At 39.5% G+C, this 22,114-nt stretch overlaps 1 protein-coding gene across 6 annotated transcripts in view; it reads left to right on the plus strand.

Annotated features, from left to right (window-relative positions):
• The first annotated feature begins 7,972 nt into the window (after nt 1-7,972).
• Nucleotides 7,973-22,114, plus strand: part of LOC135220511 (serine-rich adhesin for platelets-like) — a 297,079-nt gene continuing 282,937 nt past the window's right edge. For all 6 annotated transcript variants that reach the window (XR_010315717.1, XR_010315719.1, XR_010315718.1 and 3 more), the window contains exon 1: nt 7,973-8,235. Coding sequence is in view for 3 of the 6 variants with exons in the window: in XM_064257662.1 (XP_064113732.1) it covers nt 8,122-8,235 (114 nt within the window). In the remaining 3 variants the exon portion in view is untranslated. The remainder of the gene's footprint in view (nt 8,236-22,114) is intronic.

The following is a 22,114-nucleotide window of genomic DNA, read 5'->3' on the forward strand; positions in this document are numbered from 1 at the left end:
CCTCTCGGCCCGGACGCACTGCCCGCCCTCCCGGTTACTGGCGGGCAGAAAAAGCTTCCGCCGCGGGTCCCGTGACGGGCTCGGCCGGACACACACTGCCCCCCGCCCGTCCCGGGACCCGCGGGGCGGGCGCCTGCCCGGCCCGGTCCCGGGACCCGCGGCGGCGCCTGCCCCCCTTAACCCGGGACCGCTCGGCGGCCGCCTGCCCGCCCTCCCGGGACGGCATCCGGCGGGCGCCTGCCGCCCGTCCCGGTACGCTCGGCGGGCGCCTGCCCGCCCGTCCCGGGAACCTCGTCCCGGGCCCGCCTGCCCGCCCGTCCCGGGAACGCTCGGCGGGCGCACTGCCCTCCCGTCCCGGGACGTCCGGGCCGGGCGACTGCCCGCCCGTTCCGGTACCTCGGCGGGCGCCTGCCCTCCCGTCCCGGGGACGCTTCCGGCCCGTGGGCCCTTCGGCACGCAACCCTCCCTGACACCAGGGTAATCCCGGGCCTGGCCCGGGCGACGCGTCCCCGGGACGCTCGGAAGGCGCCCCACTGGCGCGCCGTCCCGGGACGCTCGGCGGGCCGCCTGCCCACCCCGTCCCGGACCGCTCGGCGGGTCCTCCCGTCCCGGCCCTGGCCCTTGCCACAGATAATAGCTATTCTGTACCTTAGAATCAGAATATGCCACTGCATCTTCTCAATTCTCCTGGGGATTCTCTGAATCTTCAAGTTCTTTTCCTTGCACTCCACAAATCCTACTCAATCCTCTCTTTCTTCTCCTGGCACCTCCACTAATCCTACTGAATCCTCTCAATTTTCTTGGGGCTTCTCCTAATCCTGTTTCTTTTCTCGGCACAACAACAAAAATCCCCTTATTTTTCTTCACCGTTTCTATATTCTCTCCCTTTTTTTTCTTTTCCATCCACGAATCAATAAAACTCTAAGTAAACATTTTAACATATTTATTTTCCGTTCTAGTTCAATTTCATTCAAGGATTAACAAAACAAACTTATTACAAAATAAACATCTTCCTCAAAATTTCCACATCTTATCCGTCTGAATGAGGCCAGTGCAGTCTTCATCACGCCATTTCTTCAAGATCCACAGAAGCTTCTGCAGTTTTCAGTTGCTCTCCTCCATTCGTCTTCATTTCTCCTGGAGGTTCTTCAAATCAGAGACCATTTTCTCCTTCGTTCCTCGCAGCCATCCAACCTCATCATCCATCTGGTCGTTCCATTCGCCCTGGACACCGGCCTTCTTCAGCGACTCCGGCCACCATTTCCTTCCTCTAGAAGGCATGCCAGCTCGTTCCTCTTGAGTTTCGCTGTTTCAACTTTACACGCTTTTCCTTCCAAGAGGTCCTCCAAAGCCTTCTGCAGGCGCTCCAACCTCAGCTCCAAGTTTTTCCAGTCGGATTCCCGCTTTTTGCTTGAGTCTTTTTGTTCCTGAATGAGCCTCGCTATCCGCGCCGCTTCTGCCGTTTATAGCTGCACGTCTTTCTCCTTCTGTCGTCGGAGTTTCTCGACTCTCGAGCCCCTCAAGCAGGCAGTTTGCGTCTGACCACTGCCCAGACAGTTCCCTTATCCTCTCACAAAGGGCATCGTTCCTCTGACCAATTTCCTTCACGTTGTTCTTCAGATGCTGGTTTTCTTCGGCCATCTTGACCATCTTGTCTTCCAGCTGCCGTTTCTCCCTCTTCTCTTTATCGTTCCAGCTTCGAGCGAGTGAGCCCTCTCTTGCAAGGCCTGCTGTTGCAGCACCTCCTGAGTGATCTGCATTTCAAGAACGCGTTCTTCCCTTCCGCCCGCCTTCTGCGAGAGTCTCTTCTTGGTAGTCGAGCCTCTCTTGTAGCTGAAGAATTATTGTCCTGTCCAAGTGCACGCGCTGCTCTCTCTCTGGCACTGGATGGCTTCTCGCAAGGCCTCAATTCTCTCGTTCAGTTCCTTTTCCTTAGGCTGTTCAGCTCCATCATTATCAGTCAGGAGAGAAATCTCGCCAGCGAATAGGCAGCCACACCAAACAAGATCACTAATAACAGCTGCTGCCAAGGCCAGATAAGGCCACATTTTCTTCAAACTGAAATCCATATCTGAAGTATCCAGTTCATATACTCTCTCTCTCTCACTCTCGATTTTTCGTTGAATTTTCTATATTCCACGAGAGATATTTTGGTTTATCGAAATATAGCAGGAAAGATTCTGAACTTTAATTTATGTCTTGTCTCTTGTTTATAAATTGCTGAAATCTCTCTCTTCTCTCTCTCTCTCTCTCCTCTCTCTCTATCTCTCTCTCTCTCTCTCTCTCTCTCTCTCTTCTTTTTTTCTTCTTCCTTTCGTTCTTTTCTTTCCCCGAAGGTCTGGAATTCTTCATTTGTCTTCATTTAGGTTTTAAGGCTTTGCATTCAATATTTTGAGAAGGAGAGAGAGAGAGACCGTATTTGCGTAGAAAAACAGAAAAATAGAATCTAATGTGTGTATAACCATGCTTAGTGTATAATGCTTAATTGAGGTTTATATTAATATTATTCTTTCTGTCTATATATATATATATATCTCTATATATATATATATATATATATATATGTATATATATATATAGTTATTATATATATATATATATATATAATAGATATATATATTTATATGTAATATTATATATAATAATAATATATATATCTATATATATATATATAGATAATATTTATATTATATATAATATATATGATATAATGCCCCAAAGTCAGGTCACCTTTTAGGCATGCTGTCTACGCACGAGGAACGCCAAAGGACACGAATGAATCAAAAGTATATTGTGTGTGGGCGTAATATACGTGAAGTTGCAACAGTACTTAGAGAGAGAGAGAGAGAGAGTGAGAGAGAGAGAGAGAGAGAATGGCTACGGTTGTTAATGATGATGTTTTTTCCCGATCACAAACCGTGACCAGGTAGTGTTTTGTTTTTCTTCTTCTTCTTTCGAAATAGCGTATTCAGGAACTTGGCCTTTTTCTCTTTAAAGGAAATTCTGATGGCCACAGCTGTGAGTAAGAATAAACCAACGTGAAATGACTGTTAACAGTGTGTATTTTATAATCTCATTACATTTCACCAGTATCTGTTTATTTATTTAATGATTTGTCCATTTATTTTTTTTCTTTTCCAATTACTAGTCTCTTCTGTCTGTTTATCTGTTACCTTCTGTTACTACTTCCTAATGAACACCATAATATTCTTTGGAAGCTTGAATTTCAAGTCAGTGGCCCCTTTGGTGGGCTTCTTCCATATGAATACGGTTTATAGAACCCTCTTTCCTTTCTACCTTTTTCTTATTTTTTCGGCCCTGGGCAAGAACAGGACCTCTGGTTGCCCGTCCCAACTGCCCCTAACAATTCGCACGTCCGTCAACAATCATTATGCCAATGAGTAACTTGAATTATTGGGTAATAATAATTCACTGACACACACTCGTGCGTAACGCTGGCCACTTGTTTCTTAGGATGTCGGATGTCTGATACCATTAAGAAGTTTTCTGTTTCCTGATTTCGTGAGCTAGTTTATCGTCCGTTCTATTTTAACCTTTTTAGCCTTTCTAGGGGACCGTTGTAGTCTCAAAGTTAGTATTATTATTATTCTAAAGATGAACCTCATTCATATAGAATAAGCCACCACCACAGGGTCCATTGATTGAAATTCAAGAACAGAAGGTAATGGGATATACAGAACATGTAAAGAGATCACCAAACACACACATACACCAACATAGTTTTGCATTAGCGACTTGTGTTTGTGATGGTTAATTTTTCAGAAATCATTTTCACAAGCAATTTATAATTGTACCAAAAGTTCCCCTACTCAAATGATTCTTCAATTAATTATTTAGTTCAATTGAACGTTTGCTACAAGTTTGCACACACACATACAGTCCGTTTCCTTTTTTTGTCTGCTCTCTCTCTCTCTCTCTCTCTCTCTCTCTCTCTCTCTCTCTCTCTCCTCTCTCTCTCGTTTTTTTTTCCCGGTTTTTTTTACCTCATCTATGGCAATAAATTCGGGATTTCCTTTGTTTACCATTTTGTCAAATGAATTCATGCATCCTCTCTCTCTGTCCCTCTCTCTCTCTCTCTCTATCTCTCTCTCTCTCTTCTCTCTCTCTCTCTCTCTCTCTCTCTCTCATCTTGCCCCTAGGTCTGGAATTCTTCATTTGTTCCTTCCTTTAGGTTTAAGGCTTTGTTCATTCGATATAAGTTGAAAGAGACCTTACAGACCTTACATCTTGTTCGGGTTGCCCTAGGTCCCTCAGTATGAGGCACCTCTAATGTCTACCAGAGAGTTGCTAGTACATCTTCCGGTATATTTTGCATCTTCCAATCTTGGATGGTCTGGGATGCAGATAAGATATTTGTCGAGCTTATTCTTAAACACATCTACGCTCACTCCTGTTATATTCCTCAGATGAGCTGGCAACGCATTGAATAGACGCTGCATTATCGATGCTGGTGCGTAGTGGATTAATGTCTATGTGCTTTCCTTATTTTTCCTGGTATAGCTTTGGGCACTATTAATCTACCTCTGCTTGCTCTTTCTGATATTTTTAGCTCCATGATGTTTTCAGCTATTCCTTCTATCTGTTTCCATGCCTGAATTATCATGTAGCGTTCTCTTCTCCTTTCTAGACTATATAATTTTAAGGATTTGTAGTCTTTCCCAGTAGTCAAGGTCCTTAACTTCTTCTATGCTAGCTGTAAAGGACCTTTCTACACTCTCTACTTGTGCAATATCCTTTTGATAGTGTGGGTACCATATCATATTGCAATATTCAAGTGGACTACGAACATATGTTTTATAAAGCATAATCATGTGTTCAGCTTTTCTTGTTTTGAAGTGCCGTAACAACATTCCCATTTTTGCTTTACATTTTGCCAATAGAATTGCTATTTGATCGTTGCATAACATGTTCCTATTCATCATCACACCAAGATCTTTAATTGCTTCCTTATTTGTGATTGTCTCATTATTAGGTCCCCTATGTGCATATAGCTTTCCTTCTCTGTCTCCATAGTTATTGATTCAAATTTATCAGAGTTAAATACCATCCTATTTACCTCTGCCCAATCATATACTTTGTTAAGGTCTCTTTGTAGCGCGTTCGTATCTTCATCACAAGTAATTTCTCTACTTATTCTTGTGTCATCTGCGAAACTACTCACTACCGAGTCCTTAACATTACTGTCTATGTCTGCAATCATAATAACAAACAGTAATGCAGCTAACACCGTACCTTGTGGCACATCGGAAATAACCTTAGCTTCATCCGATTTCTCATCGTTTGCAATAACTATCTGTTTTCTGTTGTGTAAAAATTCTTTTAACCATCTTTCTACTTTATCCACTATATTATGTTTTCTAATTTTCTTCGCTAATATATTATGGTCTACCTTGTTAAAAGCTTTTGCAAAGTCTAGATGAACCACATCTGTTTCATTTCCGCTTTTCATTCAGACGTTAATTCATAATTGTTGGGTCAGACTCCCAAATAACTTGATAGGTAGGAATTTAATATAAGTAGATAGTTTGAAACCAATTAAGAACTGTCAAGCCCGATTGTATCCTAAAGTTGGTCATGTTCCTGTTTTTCAGAAGGTCCGCACGGTGCCACTGACGTTACGCAGTGAGGCTGAGAGTGCGCTGCAAGAGCTTGAAAAAAATAAGATTATAGAAAGAGTAGAATTCTCAGATTATGCCTCACCAATTGTTACTGTCAAGAAGCAGAATGGATCCCTTAGGATTTGTGGGGATTTTCGTAGAATAAATTAAATTCTTCATGAATCTAAATTCCCATTACCTAATATGTCAGAATTAATTTCCAGTGTGTCTGGATATAAGTATTATACCAGACTTGATCTCAAGAAGGCTTATTTGCAAATGGAAGTTGCTCCAGAAGACCGTAAATATTTTGTAATTAACACACATTTGGGTCTATATAGATATTTACGCTTACCATTTGGTATCCATTCTGCTCCTGCAATATTTCAGAAGTTCATTTCCCAATTGTTAGCTTCTTATGATTTTGCTTATCCATATCTGGATGATATTGTTATAGGTGGAGACTCACCAGCTGAACATGATAAACGTGCAACTAGCAGAGAGAAGAGCCCCATTAACTGTCCTTGTTTTCATTCTGTTTCTTTGTTTAGTTTTAAAGAGTTTAACTTTACTGAACACTCGTTCGCATTCAGCATTAGAGTGCGGCAAGCAAAGAGCAGTTAGAGCAAAATTGGCTACGTCTGAAAAACAAGACTCTCTTTGGGACACTTCTCCCCAGAACTTATCAGGTGACTCATTAACGAGATGTTTAAGTTCATGTTGCAATATGGGAAACATTCTCCATTGAGCATCCAGCTTTTGAAGTATTGAGTGGTCATCTGGGGGTACAATCAGGGGAAGCTCAGATGCAAGAGGGAATAAGGAGGGGATTCTGTCTCTGAATTCTGATGAGAGAGCATTTTTTGGACAGAGAGTTTAATTAACTTTGACAGGACACCATCATTGAAATTATACCTCTTCTTTATTTGTGTGCATGCCACTACAAGGAAACTTCTACACCTCTGATATAACTCCTGCTGTTGAGCTTTCTTTTCCTGTATGGAGGGGTTTTTTAATCCCTGCATAACTTTAACTCCTAGGTACATTTGGTCCTGTCCATAAATGAGAGAAGGAGGTCTCTGAATAGCATGGACACTTTATCATGGAGAACTGTTATTACTGCTTTATCTGACGGGAAAAATTTGTTGAACTCAGTAAACTTTGGAAGAACCCAGTCAAGGAACATGAAATATAACTTCATGAAAGGATCATGAAGGGAGTTGATAATCAACTCTGTTGCTAATAGTTTCTCAGCGAACCACTTCTCCGAGAAATATAGCTTCAGTGCCTCCCACTGTTCCAATAGCCTTTGAACCACGTTACAATTGGAGACAAGTGGCAAGCCATGTACGGACTCTGAAATAATTCTTTTTTTTTTTTTATAGAAATTAGCCTGTTTCATGGAGGAGTTCACCGACCATTTATATTTGTAATTAATTACTTATCAACACCTTAGAATTATCGCACAAACCGTACGATAATGGAAAATGCTATCGTGCATCGTACCAAGGCCGTTTTTATCGTACTTGTACGATAATTATCGTACGTGTGGCAACACTGCTGTTGGGTGAAATATGTTCATACCAAATGAATGAAGTTCGAAAGCAAAAACCTGTAGTACCTTTGTATAAATTAGCTCATGTGATTTTTAAACTCTTAGCTTCGGAGAGACTTAAGAGAGGGGGGGACAGGAGAGGGGAGGGAGAAAGCAAGGGGAAGGATGAGAAGGAGGAGAGAGGAGTCGGGAGAGGGGGCGATGAAGAAGGGACGAGGGGGGGGGGGGAGGAGAGGGGAGAGAGAGAGAGAGAGAGAGAGAGAGAGAGAGAGAGAGCACATACGACGGATACTCCACAGGTCATATTTTTAACAATAATTCTCAGTTAGATCATTGTTCTTGTCAGTGATAAGAGGCTTCCAAAAGTCATAAATGAAAGGCAGAATTTTGCGCTCGTAAATTTCCTCTGCCCTTATAACGAAGTTAAACGAACACGAAATATTTTGTCGTAATCTTTGAGATATTCAATTTTGTAAATAATTACTTAAAGAATTTACAGAATAATATGTCTGCTTTAACAGTAAAATGACATTTACAACGCATATTTTTTTGTGGGGGGGAATCAGATAACGTTAGATCACATCTACTATAGTAAAGCCCAGAATCAAAACAATACACGAAATTACATTCAGTATGAAGTCAAAATGACCGCGCAGAGAGTTTAATGCTAAAGTCTCAAAATGAGAAGTCACCCCTGAGCCCATTTTCTTTAAAAACGCCGCCGCCGACGCAGCGAGGACATATTTCCTAAGAGATGGCGCCCCACCACCAGTTGCTCCTCGCCGAGTGGTCTGAGAGAGAGAGAGAGAGGGAGAGAGAGATCCCGCCTGGCGGCCTGGGTGGGTTAGTGTGTGTTTGACCTGTGTGAAGGAAGGTTGTGTTGTGTATGTGATCACTTATGTGTGTAGTGAAGGGGTTAGCTTTCATAGCCCCAACCCATACCATGGGATGAGGGAAAGAAAATTACCTCTAAGAACTGTACTTCAGAATTTCATTAACCATGTGGATACCTTAGAGGCCAAACGGACCGGAGGAGATGATTTATACGAACAGCAGTTTCAGGTGAGAACATGAGGAGAGAGAGAGAGATAGAATGCCCACTCCTGCCCACAGTCGCATACCTGATCTAGTTTCTTAGTTTCAATTAACGATACTACACGCGAGAACTTCCTCGCTGACGGATATAGCATTTGAATTCATACGGATCCTTTTGGGAAAACGAGGGAATGCGCTCGCTCTCTCTCTCTCTCTCTCCCTGCCAGAGCGTGTGGGCCATATATGCAAATCGGGGGTTGGTTTGAGCCACGGGGTTAACTCGGACGGGGGGGATGTGATTGTCAAATTACACGTGAGAACTTATACACTGCACCCTAGGTATTTAGTTCGTAAAGCGTTACTTTGCCACGTCGGGAAATCAAAGTTGTATCAACTTTGGGCGACAGCGTCAAGTTTGACGGTGTCGCACTGCAGTTAAAGCGACTTTGTAAATAAATGGGGGTGTTGGTCAAGTTGTCAAGGATTTGGACAGGTGAGACTGGTACAGGTGGAGTCATAGAGTCGAGGCTTCGTCCCTATCGGTTCGTGTGACCTTGACTTCGTCTGTCTTAATAAATGCATCTGGCTCAGGACGTCGACGAGGTGTACTTAACGTGGGCGCTTTTGTTGAGTGCTGTTGTTTTGTTTTCGCCAATGATAGGCATGAGCTTTTATTGACAACTGTGCGAACTTTAGCCTACTGTAATCAAACATTTGTATGATGAAACTCGTAATCTGCCCAGACTCCCAGAGGGGGATTGTTACATTACAACGACTGACTGTAGCTACCTAGTTGTATTTTGTCTGCCCAGTTACTCGTATTATTATAATTATTATCATTATATTGGACGGCTGTGTAGCTATACATATGCTGTTGTTAAGCTTAAACGAGACTCACAACGAGAGTGCGGTACTAATCCTAACAAAGTACAATGCGATAATCATTGGCTTTCGTTTTGCAGAATTTTCTTTTTTTTGACACATCAGCCAGGGGTGTCGTTGGTGGTTATTGCATTGAGTAAGACTCTCTCTCTCTCTCTCTCTCTCTCTCTCTCTCTCTCTCTCTCTCTCTCTGTTGTAATTGTATTCAATTTGTATGTAATATGTACTTAGTCTCATCGAAAGGAACGTTGTATCTACTATATTAGTATATAACTAGTAGATAAAGGGTAAAACAGAGCAACAAAGGTGTTACCACTTGTAGACCAGTAGAATCGTAATCAACTGTAAACGAGTCTTGTCAAATTTTCTGTATATACAGGTGGGTATGTATATATGTGTATATATATATATATATATCTATATATATATATATATATATTTAGAAATATATATAGCTATATATGTATACTGTGTGTGTAATTATTGCTTACATAGTCCAAGAAGATAGGCACTGTTACGACATTGTTGGGGGTGAAATATGGATGAAATATGTAGTTTGCGTTAAGTTCATTAGTATATAATAGAATTCATGGACGGTTTACTAAGTCGTGAGGGAGAGGGAGTGATAAAAAGGTTATACAGACAATGAAATGGGGTGTTCAGTGATGCAAGAGAGGAGATATATTGATTTAAATGCAGTTGCAGTGCGGAAGAGATAATTGCGCTGGGCAATTGGAAGATGTTGAGTAAAAGTAGGGAGAGATTAAGTGAGTTAGAGAGAGAATTGATTAGACCTATAGATATACAGGGTTACTGTAGGCACAGGCAGAAATAGTACTGAGGAGCATCGTAGGGGCTGTGGCATTGCTTAATTATGCAAGGTTTTCCGGAATTCTGTTACAACTTTCGAAACTGTTCTAATACTGAAGAGGAAGTTACAGAGTTACAAGGATTAGAATGTCTCAAAGATTTTAGTCCATTCGAGGAGACATCATGTGGTCACTTATCTCAAGGAGCAGGTTTTACTATTCATTCACAGTGTCCTAATGATTTTGTCCAGCTTTCTTTTAAACTAATCCACACAGTTGCAGTTTACAACTTCTGGTGGCAGTTTATTGCATGTGCCATATAACTTGTATGTAAAGAAGTTCCTACACAGAGATGTGTTGTATCTCTTCAGTACCAGTTTTCATCCTTTATTTCCTCTCTGGTTTTCGTTTAATGTGAAGAAGTTACTGTCTACCTTTGTTATGCCTTTCAGTATTTTGAATGTTTCTATTAATTGTCCTCGCAATCGTCGTGTTTCTAAGTCATACATGTTCAGGCTCTATAGTCTTCTTCGGTTTATCCTATTTGCCTGATGGATGGAATTAACTTTGTGGCTCTTGCATGTACCCCTTCTAGTCAGTGTGTGTCCTTTCTTAGTGTTGGTGACCAAAACTGTGTTGCACATTCAAGGTCTAACTATTGATTGGTAGACTGCAGCCCTGTTTCCTTGTTTCTGTATTTGAACTGTGTTTTTATGTATCCCATTAGTTTCTGTGCCTTCTTTTCAGCTTTTATGAACTGTTTTGTGGATTTTAAGTCCTTGGTAAGGTCCTCGTCTTTTTGTACACTAAGTCATTCCCAAGGAGTATGTAGGTCCACAGAAATGTAGCAAATAGATATTGTGATACTAGTTTCAAATAGAGAGGTTCCTGGCCAAACAGAGTGACGTTTCGTTTTGTCACATAGGAGAGGGGTTCAAATAATTGCAGAAAGCTTGTGGGAATAACTGCATAGCATATGTAAAGAGGGCTTTGGACACGTGCCAGGGGATGATTGGGTTACTGCGAGTCACCAGTATGACAGTGATAATTATTTAACTGAAAGGCTGACCAGGTATTTAAAATATGTCTAGACAAGGGAAGGCTTCCTAAGGAATAGGTAAAAGGGGGATAGTTATTTCTTTCTGTAAGGGAAAATTGGTTAGAGATAAATGATTATGATGGAATATAATTTCTTGTGCTACTAATTATGCCTGGAAAGGTCTTGTTGTATGGTTTTAATTGAGATCGTAACCTGTTTAAACAGGTACTTGAAGGGGGTGAGTTGAGTGGGTTTACAAAGAGGGTGTCTTGATCAAGGTTTGTAATGAAACAGTTATTTGAGAATAGGTTTAAAGCTTAAGAAAAGAGGTCGTGAATGGAGTTAAGGGTAGATGGCATGAATGATGAGATCCCGTAGGGGGATAGTGCCGTCAGTGCACCTAATTTGGTGCACTGTAGGCATTACTGAAGGGTCTTTGCAGTGTCCCTACCTGCAACCTCTGTCATTCCTTTTACTGTACCTCCGTTCATATTTCACTCTCCTTAACAACCATTTTATTGTGCAAATGCGAGGTTTTAACAAAATTAAGGCCCTGAGTGTAAATTGAAGCCATGGAGTTGATTTAATTGGGCATTTGAAAGTAATCGGCAATAAATAAGGTGTGACGAGAGAAGAGTATAACTGACTCATACAAAGAAAGGTAGGTACGATCTCTGCAAGGAGTACGAGCAGCACAGAATTGTCCGTGACAGTAATAAAAGTTAGGATATATGAAGTGAAATGTGTAAGTCAACTTTGAATCAGAGAAATGTGGTGAATTAGTTGAAAGAGTGAGAAATATACGTCACGAGACCCTTGACGTTTTCAGGGGATTTTTGCAATCACCAATTCGCGCAGGAACATTGTACCCCCCCCCCCCCCTCAGGGGCTATATATAATACTAAGCGAAACTATAGATACATCCCCTTTTCGCCGTGTTTAGTATACTAATTTTGTGGTGTTTCTTATCCATGCAAATGATTGCCGAATGTCTAATAAAAAAAAGGAATAGCTTACATTTCAAGATTACCTGAAAGTAAAATCTCTTGTTTCCTTGATACTACCAAAGTATGTAATGGTTAGAGTAGCATTATCGTTCACACATACATATAGGTGCTTAAGATCATGTTCCTTAGTATCCACACGCCGAGGCAAGTACCACAATCATCGGTACTGGCTAGTCCCACAATGAATGGCTTCCTGTCCTGTGAGAGGGAGGCAAAAACAGTACCGTAAGTGTGTCCCTTCATTTGTTGTGTTGTTGAATTATAGGTTGATTCAGTTTTCTGTGGGACTCGGCCTAGTGTTGAAGTATTCGGTGGAGATTGCGCTTTCAGACGCAAGAAAGGGAATTTTTTTTTTTTTTCCATCTCGAGTAAGAACGTGGATGTGTGGACTATTTATTAGTTTTCTGGAAATTAAAACTGTTGAGATGGCTTTGTCTGTCCGCCCTCACATCTTAAAAACTACGGAGGCTAGAGGGCTGCAAATTGGTATGCTGATCAACCAGTCATCAAAATACCAAATTGCAGCCCTCTAGCCTTAGTAGTATTCATTTTTATTTAAGGTTAACGTTAGCTATGATCGTTCGTCTGGCACCACAACAACACAGGCCGTGGCTGAGAGCCTCATACAGCATTAAACGCTGTTCAGAACACTCGTTGCTTGGGGGTTTTGTAGACTGTATAATGCTCCTGGTTGCAGGGTTGTTTTTTATTTTACCCTAAGACAGTTATACAGTGTGTAGGTATGTCTATTTTGTGCCTTTGAATGAAAGGCCGGATGAGCCCTATGCTGTGTCACTCTTCGGGTACCAGATGGCGCGAAAGAAATATTATATTAATGGCGTGGAAAACCTGGCAGAATTCCATTTTCACCACCTAACCTCCCTCAGTAGCCCAGTCATGCTCTCTCTCTCTCTCTCTCTCTCTCTCTCTCTCTCTCTCTCTCTCTCTCTCTCTCTCTCTCTCTCTCTCTCTCATTGTGGTTCGTCTTTTCCAATTTACATTAGATTTTTATCTTTAAATGTTGGTTCACGGGAGGCGCTACTTGGTTATACAATTTATCCTCTCAATTTGATGTAGCAGACATAGGCCGTAACTTTGGATACAAGTTATTCTCGAGGTAAATTCGAAGCTGAGGGGCATTTGTACTTTTGTGCTAAAAATTCACGTGTGAACCCTTGTCATTACTTGACATGCCCTGTTGGCTACCCGAGGGGATAATGTCACACGATAGTATCACTGGAAGGGGCCGTTGGGCACCGAAAGAGTTGGGAGACCAGACCTTCCTGGATGGGAACTAATCCACAGATCCCTACTTATCTCCAACCTCCCTTCTCACAGTTCAACTATTCTGTGCCCACAGGAGACCAGCTGACACTATCAGGTACAACAACTACTACTACTACTATTCTCCCATGGGTTGTACGAAGGACGTACGTGTCGGTCTAATCTCAATCTCCCTTTCATCTTGATCTTCAAAAGGAATTCCATCATTTCTCGCTAGACTCTTCCCTCTTAGCGGGGTAGTGCCGTCGGTGCACCCCATGCGGTACACTGTAGGCTTTGCTGTAGGTTCTTTGCAGAGTTCGTTCGGCCCTTATAGCTGCAACATTTTTTCGTTACTTGTACTGTTATCTTTTCATATTCTCCTTCTCCCGTCTTACTGTTCACAGTGCAACTGTTTTAAGGTTTTCCTCCTGTTACACCTTTCCAACCTCTACTGTCAGTGTCCGTTCCAGCGCTGAATGACCTCACAGGTCCCAGTGCTTGGCCTTTGGCCTAAATTCTGTATTCAGTCGACTATATCCTTCCATCTGACCTATATGTTTTTTAGAGCTGCTTTATTTTCAAATTGACGAAATCTTGCAGGTGTATATATGGTGTGTTTGTGAATGAAATATGCTTACTAACACCGCTTTCAGTTTGTGTATGAGGGTGTTTGTATAGTGTATAGCGGTACCCTCATTGAAACTATACCATTAGATGTTAATGAAGATATGAAAATATTCTCTTTGGTCTTAGAGACAAACAAGGTACTATGTACACTTCTCTCCTCTTGGCAATACACTGTTCACCGTACGACTGGGTTACCGTATGTTTAGAATTAGATTTTGAAAAGGCAGATATACGCACATCTCGCTTTTCAGTTTAGCTCGGTGAAAGATGCTTCTCGTAGCCTGTGCTGACCATGATACGGACACCAACTTTTCTTTCATTATCTTTAAGCGCTGCATTTATTCCCATGAGTTGAGGAGCCATTTATTCTAAACGGGATTTTGGCAGTCTTGGTTAAAACTGTGGTACCACCGTTGATTTGATTGATTGATTTATTAAAGATTATCTGGCATCACAACTGCTAATGGTTATTGACGTCAACCACCGTTGATCTAAACAGTTAATTGTGTACTTGGTATAGATAGGTGACTGGTGTGGTCGTAACGTGGATCGAATGCCATTGGGATGGCAATATCATCTCTCTTAGGCTCTTAATTTCCCCAATGTAAACACACATATATAGTATATATAAGTATATTTATATAATGGGAATAATTGAGTGATACAAAACAATCACCGAATATTATGGTCACGGGTAAATTCAAAGAACAGCCATGCAAGATCTTTTGCCTTTCCTATGCCTTTTTTTTAGTTCAGTGGTCATAAAGCTTTCTCTCTTTCATATATATTATATATGTGTGTGTGTTTATTTTGTTTATATGCGCATGTGAGTGCTCTCGCGTTCTGCTCTGTTTGTTCCTATGTGCGCGTTTGATACTGTGGTCTAAATCAAAGTCCAAAGTGCTCAAAATTGCCTCTTTGAGCAACTCAGAACCGCGAACATTCCGCTCGGAATCGCACAGCCTAATTACTAATCTTCCAGCTGTCATTTCGCAAGCCAGAGGGATTTTTTTAACCAAAGCCATATAGTAGTACTAGTGAGTATATGATCTGACCCACTGACCACTCATGATCTCCCTCGGCTCACAGTAAGAATCGCACCAGATCTTCGCCGAAAACTTGACCTATACCGTTAGCCATTACATCAGATGGATCCCGGCCAGCTTCGCCCCCTACCCCCCGCTGTCCTCCCTCCCCAACCCCAAGCTAACACCTTCCTCCACCACCACTAACTCTCCCCTACAGATCGGATAAACACCTTAGGAGAGGGGTGCCTCGCCCTCTTTAACTACCAGCTGTTATAGGTCTAGAGGAAACCGTCTGGAGAGCACTTGGTTCTTTTACTTTATGTTCTGTGTTTTCCTACAGTCCTTTGCAAAACAGTTTGGAACTGTTATGTATATTTACTGTAACTTCATGTATATATACTGTATCTTCATGTATAAATACTGTATATTCACGGCTGAATGTGGAGGTCACTGTAACGCATGCGTCCAACCAATAAGACTTGGGTTCGAATTTTTTGGGGAAGATTATTGTTTTTAATACTTGTCTTCTATGATTTCCTTTGGAGGTTGCAGTTAATTGTTCGGTGAATTCGATGGTTATCGGTTATTTGCGGCTGAGTAGTTCCAAGTGTAAAATTGCATTGCGTAAGATTGTTGGCTGGCTTTCAGAAAACAATAGGCCGAATCCACTAATGGTTTCTTTAACAGCTGTAGATAAATGCGAAATCTTATATAAATATTATGCATTATGCCTAGAGTCTTCCACATTATTCGCCTCCCGACACACACGCGCACACACACACACACCTTTTTTTACTGGAATTTATCAGTGTTCTACTCCCAGAAAATTACCATTGGGAATTTATGGTTTTTCCTTATCACTGATATGGTTTTTTTATGTGCGTTTTATATATTAAATTTTATATTATAAGATTATATGGGCATATATATGTGTGTGCGTATGTGTTTGTTTGTTTATATTGTTACTTAATGATAAATTTCGTATGGAATTCAGTGTTAGATATATTTCGCAGGATTTGTTGAATTACATCTAGCCAGTTATCTTTCCTAGACTCAAAGAATCTGATAACTAACAAGATCTCATATCCTTTGTTGCAACTTCAAGTTGTTTGCCGTTGTCAAGTTGGAAATCCCAGCCTGAGGACAAGTCGAAATTTTTCCTACCTTTGCCACAAGTCTAGACCGTTGTGGGAGTTCGCTGAAAAAAAGAAAAGAAAAAAAACCTGTAGCTGGGAATCCATCAGACCAGATCAGTTTAATGTTGCGCGCCTGAATAAGTAAGTCTCTTTCGTTCAGACACGCCAGAGTTTGGCAGTAGTGTCAGGTCCATCATGGTAAATAACTCTTGTATTTCCGAGATCCTCTGTTTGGAGAACATGCAAAGATTCTGGTCAGTGATTCTGGAAATTTGCCCCTCGACAAAGCAGTGTGTGTGTGTGTGTGAGAGAGAGAGAGAGACTTTTGTCTTATTTGGACTGTAACAGCACAACCACGGCCGTTCATTTGCCATAGTGACATTGCATTTATAACGCTCGAGGTGTACTACTGCTACAAGTCTACAAGGGGTACATTGATACTCTCCTCTTCTGTTCCAAGGGAGGTTGCCATGACAACACTGTTCCTAGAACTTTGCCTTCCGTGTGTTCACTGAATGCTTTGTGTGTGGTTATGTCGTTATTGATTGAAAGGTACATTTGAATTTTCTGGTTGCCCGTTTTTCAGAGATTCGGGATTATTCCTTGTTTTGTATTAGTGATCAGAGGGTTTTTTTTTTATATTAGCCTATTATTGTTATAACGTTTGCTGGCTAGATGCTGCTCTGGTGCTTAGATACAACATATACAACACCTAAATGTGTGTGTGTATGTATATGTAAATAAAATCTTCTGTTAAAACATGATACGTCTCAAGTATAAAAGGCCTAATAAAACACACTGGTTTAAACCTAAGGACTATATTTCGGTGGACTAACTTTCACCCCTATCAAGTCAAGTGTATATATCTAGTTTGTGTGTGTGTGTGTGTCTCATAATTTGAGATTTTGTAAAAAAGATATTGCAGATCATTCATTTTCCAGATAGCCGAAGCTATAGTTCGTCTCACTAACTCTTGAAACATTTAGTGAAACATGCAAGTCTCTCTCTCTCTCTCTCTCTCTCTCTCTCTCTCTCTCTCTCTCTCTCTGTGTGTGTGTGTGTGTGTGTTTGTCAGACGCTGCATACCTCATGTTTTTCGTACATTCTTCTGGGAAACCAAGTTTCTTGTGTTTGATAACGAGAGGCGTGAAGCATCCGTCACAACTGTAGTACTGTATGCCAGACTTTTCACCTTTTCGGAGACCTTACAAAGTACCATTTTTTATTTTTCTTCTGCCTCGACTTATTCTAGTTTTTCTCTCCCTAATTCGGTTTAACATTAAGGAGGTATGCCTGGTATCAAAGTTCAGTGAGATGTGAACGCGGTATTTTCTTTGTTCGCTGAGCAGTTTTGAGAGAACCTCATACTTTGTGTGTGTGAGTTTTTTTTCCTTTTCGCCGCCTGGCCCCTCACGTTTTTAGGGTCATTACTGTATACGACGGTAGATTCTTCTGTCAATTCATGTCTGTAAGCCACTAGTTCCCCCTAAAGATTATTCTTGTGAGCGGACCTAACGTAACGGCTGTCTGAATTCGACCGTTACGCGAGGAAAAGCTTGTCCGTCCATGTCGCTCCGAGCACATGACGTAGAGCCACGGTCTAGAGTTGTGTGGCTCCGAGATTGTCAGAGAACAGTTTACAGCTGTTCACAGCCACAACTGAGACTAGTTCGGTCACATTTCAGTGACTGTATAGGCAGGATATTTGTAATAGGCCTTCGTAGGCAGCGTCCACTCCTCTTGATTATGATACTTGGCTTCCAAAAAGGTCGGTAGCTTGATGGTTTCACCTTCGTGCAGATGGTTCGTCTACGTCTTCGGTGAATGCCAATCATTAAGAGAGAGAGAGAGCTCATGGGATGGTTATATGAATTTAAAGTAAACCAAAAGCTCTGTTTCGCCATGATATAAAAAGAAATAAAGGAAAAAAAAGGTAGGATGAGGGTGCTGTAAAGAAAACCCAAAGAGGTCTGAAAAAGTTGTTTTGCTTTGAGTTGAAGATACAGGAATTTTAGGATAGGATATTTGTTTTATTTATTAGAATGAAAATGTATGGAATAAATAATGTGCATGTTAAACAGTACAGAAAAATTGTAATTTCAAAGAAAATATAGCGTATATATTTTTATTTTAAGTAGGTGTAATAGTAGCAGTAACGTACAGTTAAATGACTCCAGAATGAAAGATTTAACTTTGTTTAGTTTGGCAAAATATCCTAGGAATGTAGAATATTAAAACATACTTTGTTCGAAATCACCTAAAATTGAAAGGAAGTTATGCATAGTAACTAATTTTTCGCGCCTTGTAAATTTTAAAAGAACTAAAATTAATCCTTTAAATCTTTGGTATACGCTGCTGTCTTGCACACAATATAGATTCTTGGGGTCCCAGGATATTAAGATAGAAATACCACAGCTAAATTTTTAAGTTATGCCTTGTGGTTGTTGTTTACAAATCCATTATTATTGGTTAAGATTTCTATATGTAAAGGAAACCAGTTTTTGTTTTTTAAAGTTATGCCTTGTGATTCTCGTTTCCAAACCGATACTTATTGGTTAAGATTTCTATTTATAAAGAAAACCCATTTTTGTTTCTCGACTTTCGATTCATTCCAAAATATGGTTCTTGGACAGCCTTCTTGGGTTGTTGTACTAATATCTGATTTATTTGGAATTTTAACTTGAATGACTGCATTTCATTTTAGCAACACACTCTTTCATTTCAGAGGAAGATTTTTTTTTTTTCTCACTTCCTCTTTCAGGAAATTACTTCGTGAAGCACAAATAATCTCCCTTAGCCTAGGAAACTATAGCAGTGCTAGGGAGGAAGGACTTTATGGTCAGTCCAGCCATTGTGCTGGGAATGGGTGGCTGTTATGAATTTATATATCATATATATATATATATATATATATATATATATAATATATTATATTAATTTATTATTTATTTATTTATATTTATATTTATATTTATAAAGAGACAAAACCCCACTAAGGAGAGTAAAGTGAAACAGTGGAGTACCGCTGTAAGGCCTTTCGACTCTTCGTCCTTTACTAAGCTTTACAGTAAAGGGCTAGAATCAAAAGGCCTTCCAAGTGGTGCTACTCCTTGTTTCACCTTCCCTCGTGGCTTGTGCCTTTATATATTCGTCACGTTCCAAATTTCCGTGATTCAGTTTATATATATATATATATATATATATATATATATATAATATAATATACCTATATAGGTATATATATTTTATTATATAATAGATATATATATATATATATATATATAATTTATATAGTCCATATATGTATTATTATTTATGAGCAGTTTTTTATAAGTCACAATGCATTCTTGACTGACTTATGTAAGATATCTGGCGTTACTCGCCATAGTAGTGAAATAACAATAACAGTGCCAAAATTAGGTTGATTGATCCATGCAATAATTAAAGCAACTAATGTTATTTCTGAGTTGGGTTGGCAATGATGAAATCAGACTGATTTAATCGAGCAATTAAATGAAATTGATTTAATCAGGTGATTAAATCATTGATTTTTTCATGAAAAAAATTCATTATTTTTTTATTTTGTTTTATATGAAAGCAAACAAATTTAGAAATATGGTTGGAGGTTCATAAAAAGTTAAGCATAACTGTGCTGCGTCTATTTATTTTGATATAAAAAAAATTACTAATACATACTTTAGGCCAGAACTGGAAACCTAAAAGATAAATCAATCGTAATTCTGTCATTAAAATACATTTTTAGAAAAAAAAGTTCGAAAAAACATCTAACAAATAAAAAAATAAATAAAAAATCAAATAGATAAAAAAGCAAATAAATCACTGATTTTTTCATTTCTTTGATTTTTTTAAAATTAAAAATTCACCAACCTTGGTTTTGAGTTGAGTATCACCGAGTTGAGCAATCTTAAGTTTTTCAAAAAGAATAGTATTCTGGATTCCAAGTCTTGAATGCCCACGAGTTCCACTCGAATGTCACCACGGACAGCTCTGAGTCGATATACGAAATGATTTGGTTTCAGGAATGAAAATAGCATCTGATCTCTTTTCTTGTCACATCCAAAGAACTGATGGAAAAAATGGTCGTAGCAATGAACTGCCGTAAATATATCAATTATTATTATTATCACTATTATTTTATTGAAAGTAATTGCTGTCTCAGCTGCGTTAATCTTATAAAAATCGACTTTTGACAATTACCAATTCGAGACATGCCAACCTTCGGTGCGTTGCTCACCAGTTTAAGCAACAATGAGAAAATAATTAGAAAAATAGAGAAGAGCAGTTGTGAAATCAACGCAGCTGAGGCAGCAATTATTACTTTTAATAAAAACATGTTTCAAAAGAGGGTTTACTTCCAGTATTATTATTATTATTATTATTATTATTATTATTATTATTATTATTATTATTATTAACCAAACAAAAACTTCTTTCAGTTTTCTCCGAAGATTGAAAAAGAAACCCACAAAATCACTGTGTAACGTGTTACTTCTAAGTATTTACATTTGATTTTACTCCACACTCGAGTACTTTCAGGCCCTGTCTGTGGTCCATTTTCAAGAGATGTTTGGGTTGTGAGCCTGGGTCAAGGCCCAGCCAGAAGACTGCTGGGCCACAGATAGGGCCTGAAAGTACTCGAGTGTGGAGTAAAATCAAATGTAAATACTTAGAAGTAAACACGTTACACAGTGATTTTGTGAGTTTCTTTTTCTATTATATTATTATTATTATTCAGTAAATGAACCCTATTCAAAGGGGCCACTGACTTGAAATTCTAGCTTCCAAGGAATACGGTGCTTGTCTGGAAGTAAGAGAAGGAGAGATCTCACCTATTAAAAAGGGGAAAAATTATAAATTATGAAACGGATAAAAATGTGTTAAATTTCAAGGAGAATATCATTTGACTATATAGTGGATTCACATCAACCGTGCATCTGAAGTCTAGGCTTGTCCCTTACGACGCTCCTGATTGGCTGTTGATAAGCCAATCACAGGGCTAGAAACTATCAATCTCTCTCTGGAGAGAGTTCACAAAGGCAGGATGTATGTTCCACCTTTCCTACGGGAAAAGTTCCATTTTCAAAGGCTTGTACAACATCGTCAGTTCTGCCTTTTTCTGAGTTACGGTTATTGTTAATTGAAAATTAATAGTTGGACAAAAGGGTTTTTATGCATATGTATGTATGTATATACGATCCTAATATATATATATATATATATATATATATATATATATATATATATATGAATAACTTGATCACGAAGTATATATAAAACGTGATGCTATGTATAAATAAAGGTTTTTTGCCACGAAGGAAAAAATGGAAAAGCGCGATACCCCGAGTACTTTCGGTCCTATTCGGACCGAAAGTACTCGCTATCGCGCTTGTTCATTTTTCCTTCGTGGCAAAAAACCATTTATATATATATATATATATATATATACTATATGTAAGCGAATACCACAGAAAAATGATAGTCAGAAATCCAAGCGCTTTCGTCTTTACTAAGGCATTGTCAGGGAACGAATGAAATACAGTTGGAGAGAAAGTAATCAGGTAAACAACAAGATCAAGAATACCAGATGGTTAATTGTCAAAAGGGTAAAACTTAGAGATAATCCAGGATTATCAGATATCACACAGTCACAAACCTAAACATTAGATTTAACCCTAATAGAAACTACAAGTATCCGTACAGTCCAAAACATGCAAAAACTGAATGTATTAATTTTGTTGTTTATATATATCTACAATTTTTTTCATTATGAAGGCATGAAGTTTAAATAAACCAAGACTTAAATTTAGAACATCTCCATTATTTGACTTGATGAAACAAGATTCAATGATATTCCTTTTAACTGTGTCATTACATGGGATTAAGGCTCTTGCTTGACTCCAGTTAATAGGATGGTCTAAATCTCTCATATGTACGAATAATGCATTCAATATTTGCCCAGTTCTCACAAAATATTGGGGCTGTTTGAGACTTTGTGAAAGAGATTTACTGGTCTGTCCGTAATAGATTTTATCACACTTTTTGTAAGGAATTTCATATATGCAGCCTGGAAGATCTTTAGGAGAATTCTTTA

This window comes from Macrobrachium nipponense, chromosome 2, assembly GCF_015104395.2.
Source record: "Macrobrachium nipponense isolate FS-2020 chromosome 2, ASM1510439v2, whole genome shotgun sequence".
NCBI lineage: Eukaryota > Metazoa > Arthropoda > Malacostraca > Decapoda > Palaemonidae > Macrobrachium > Macrobrachium nipponense.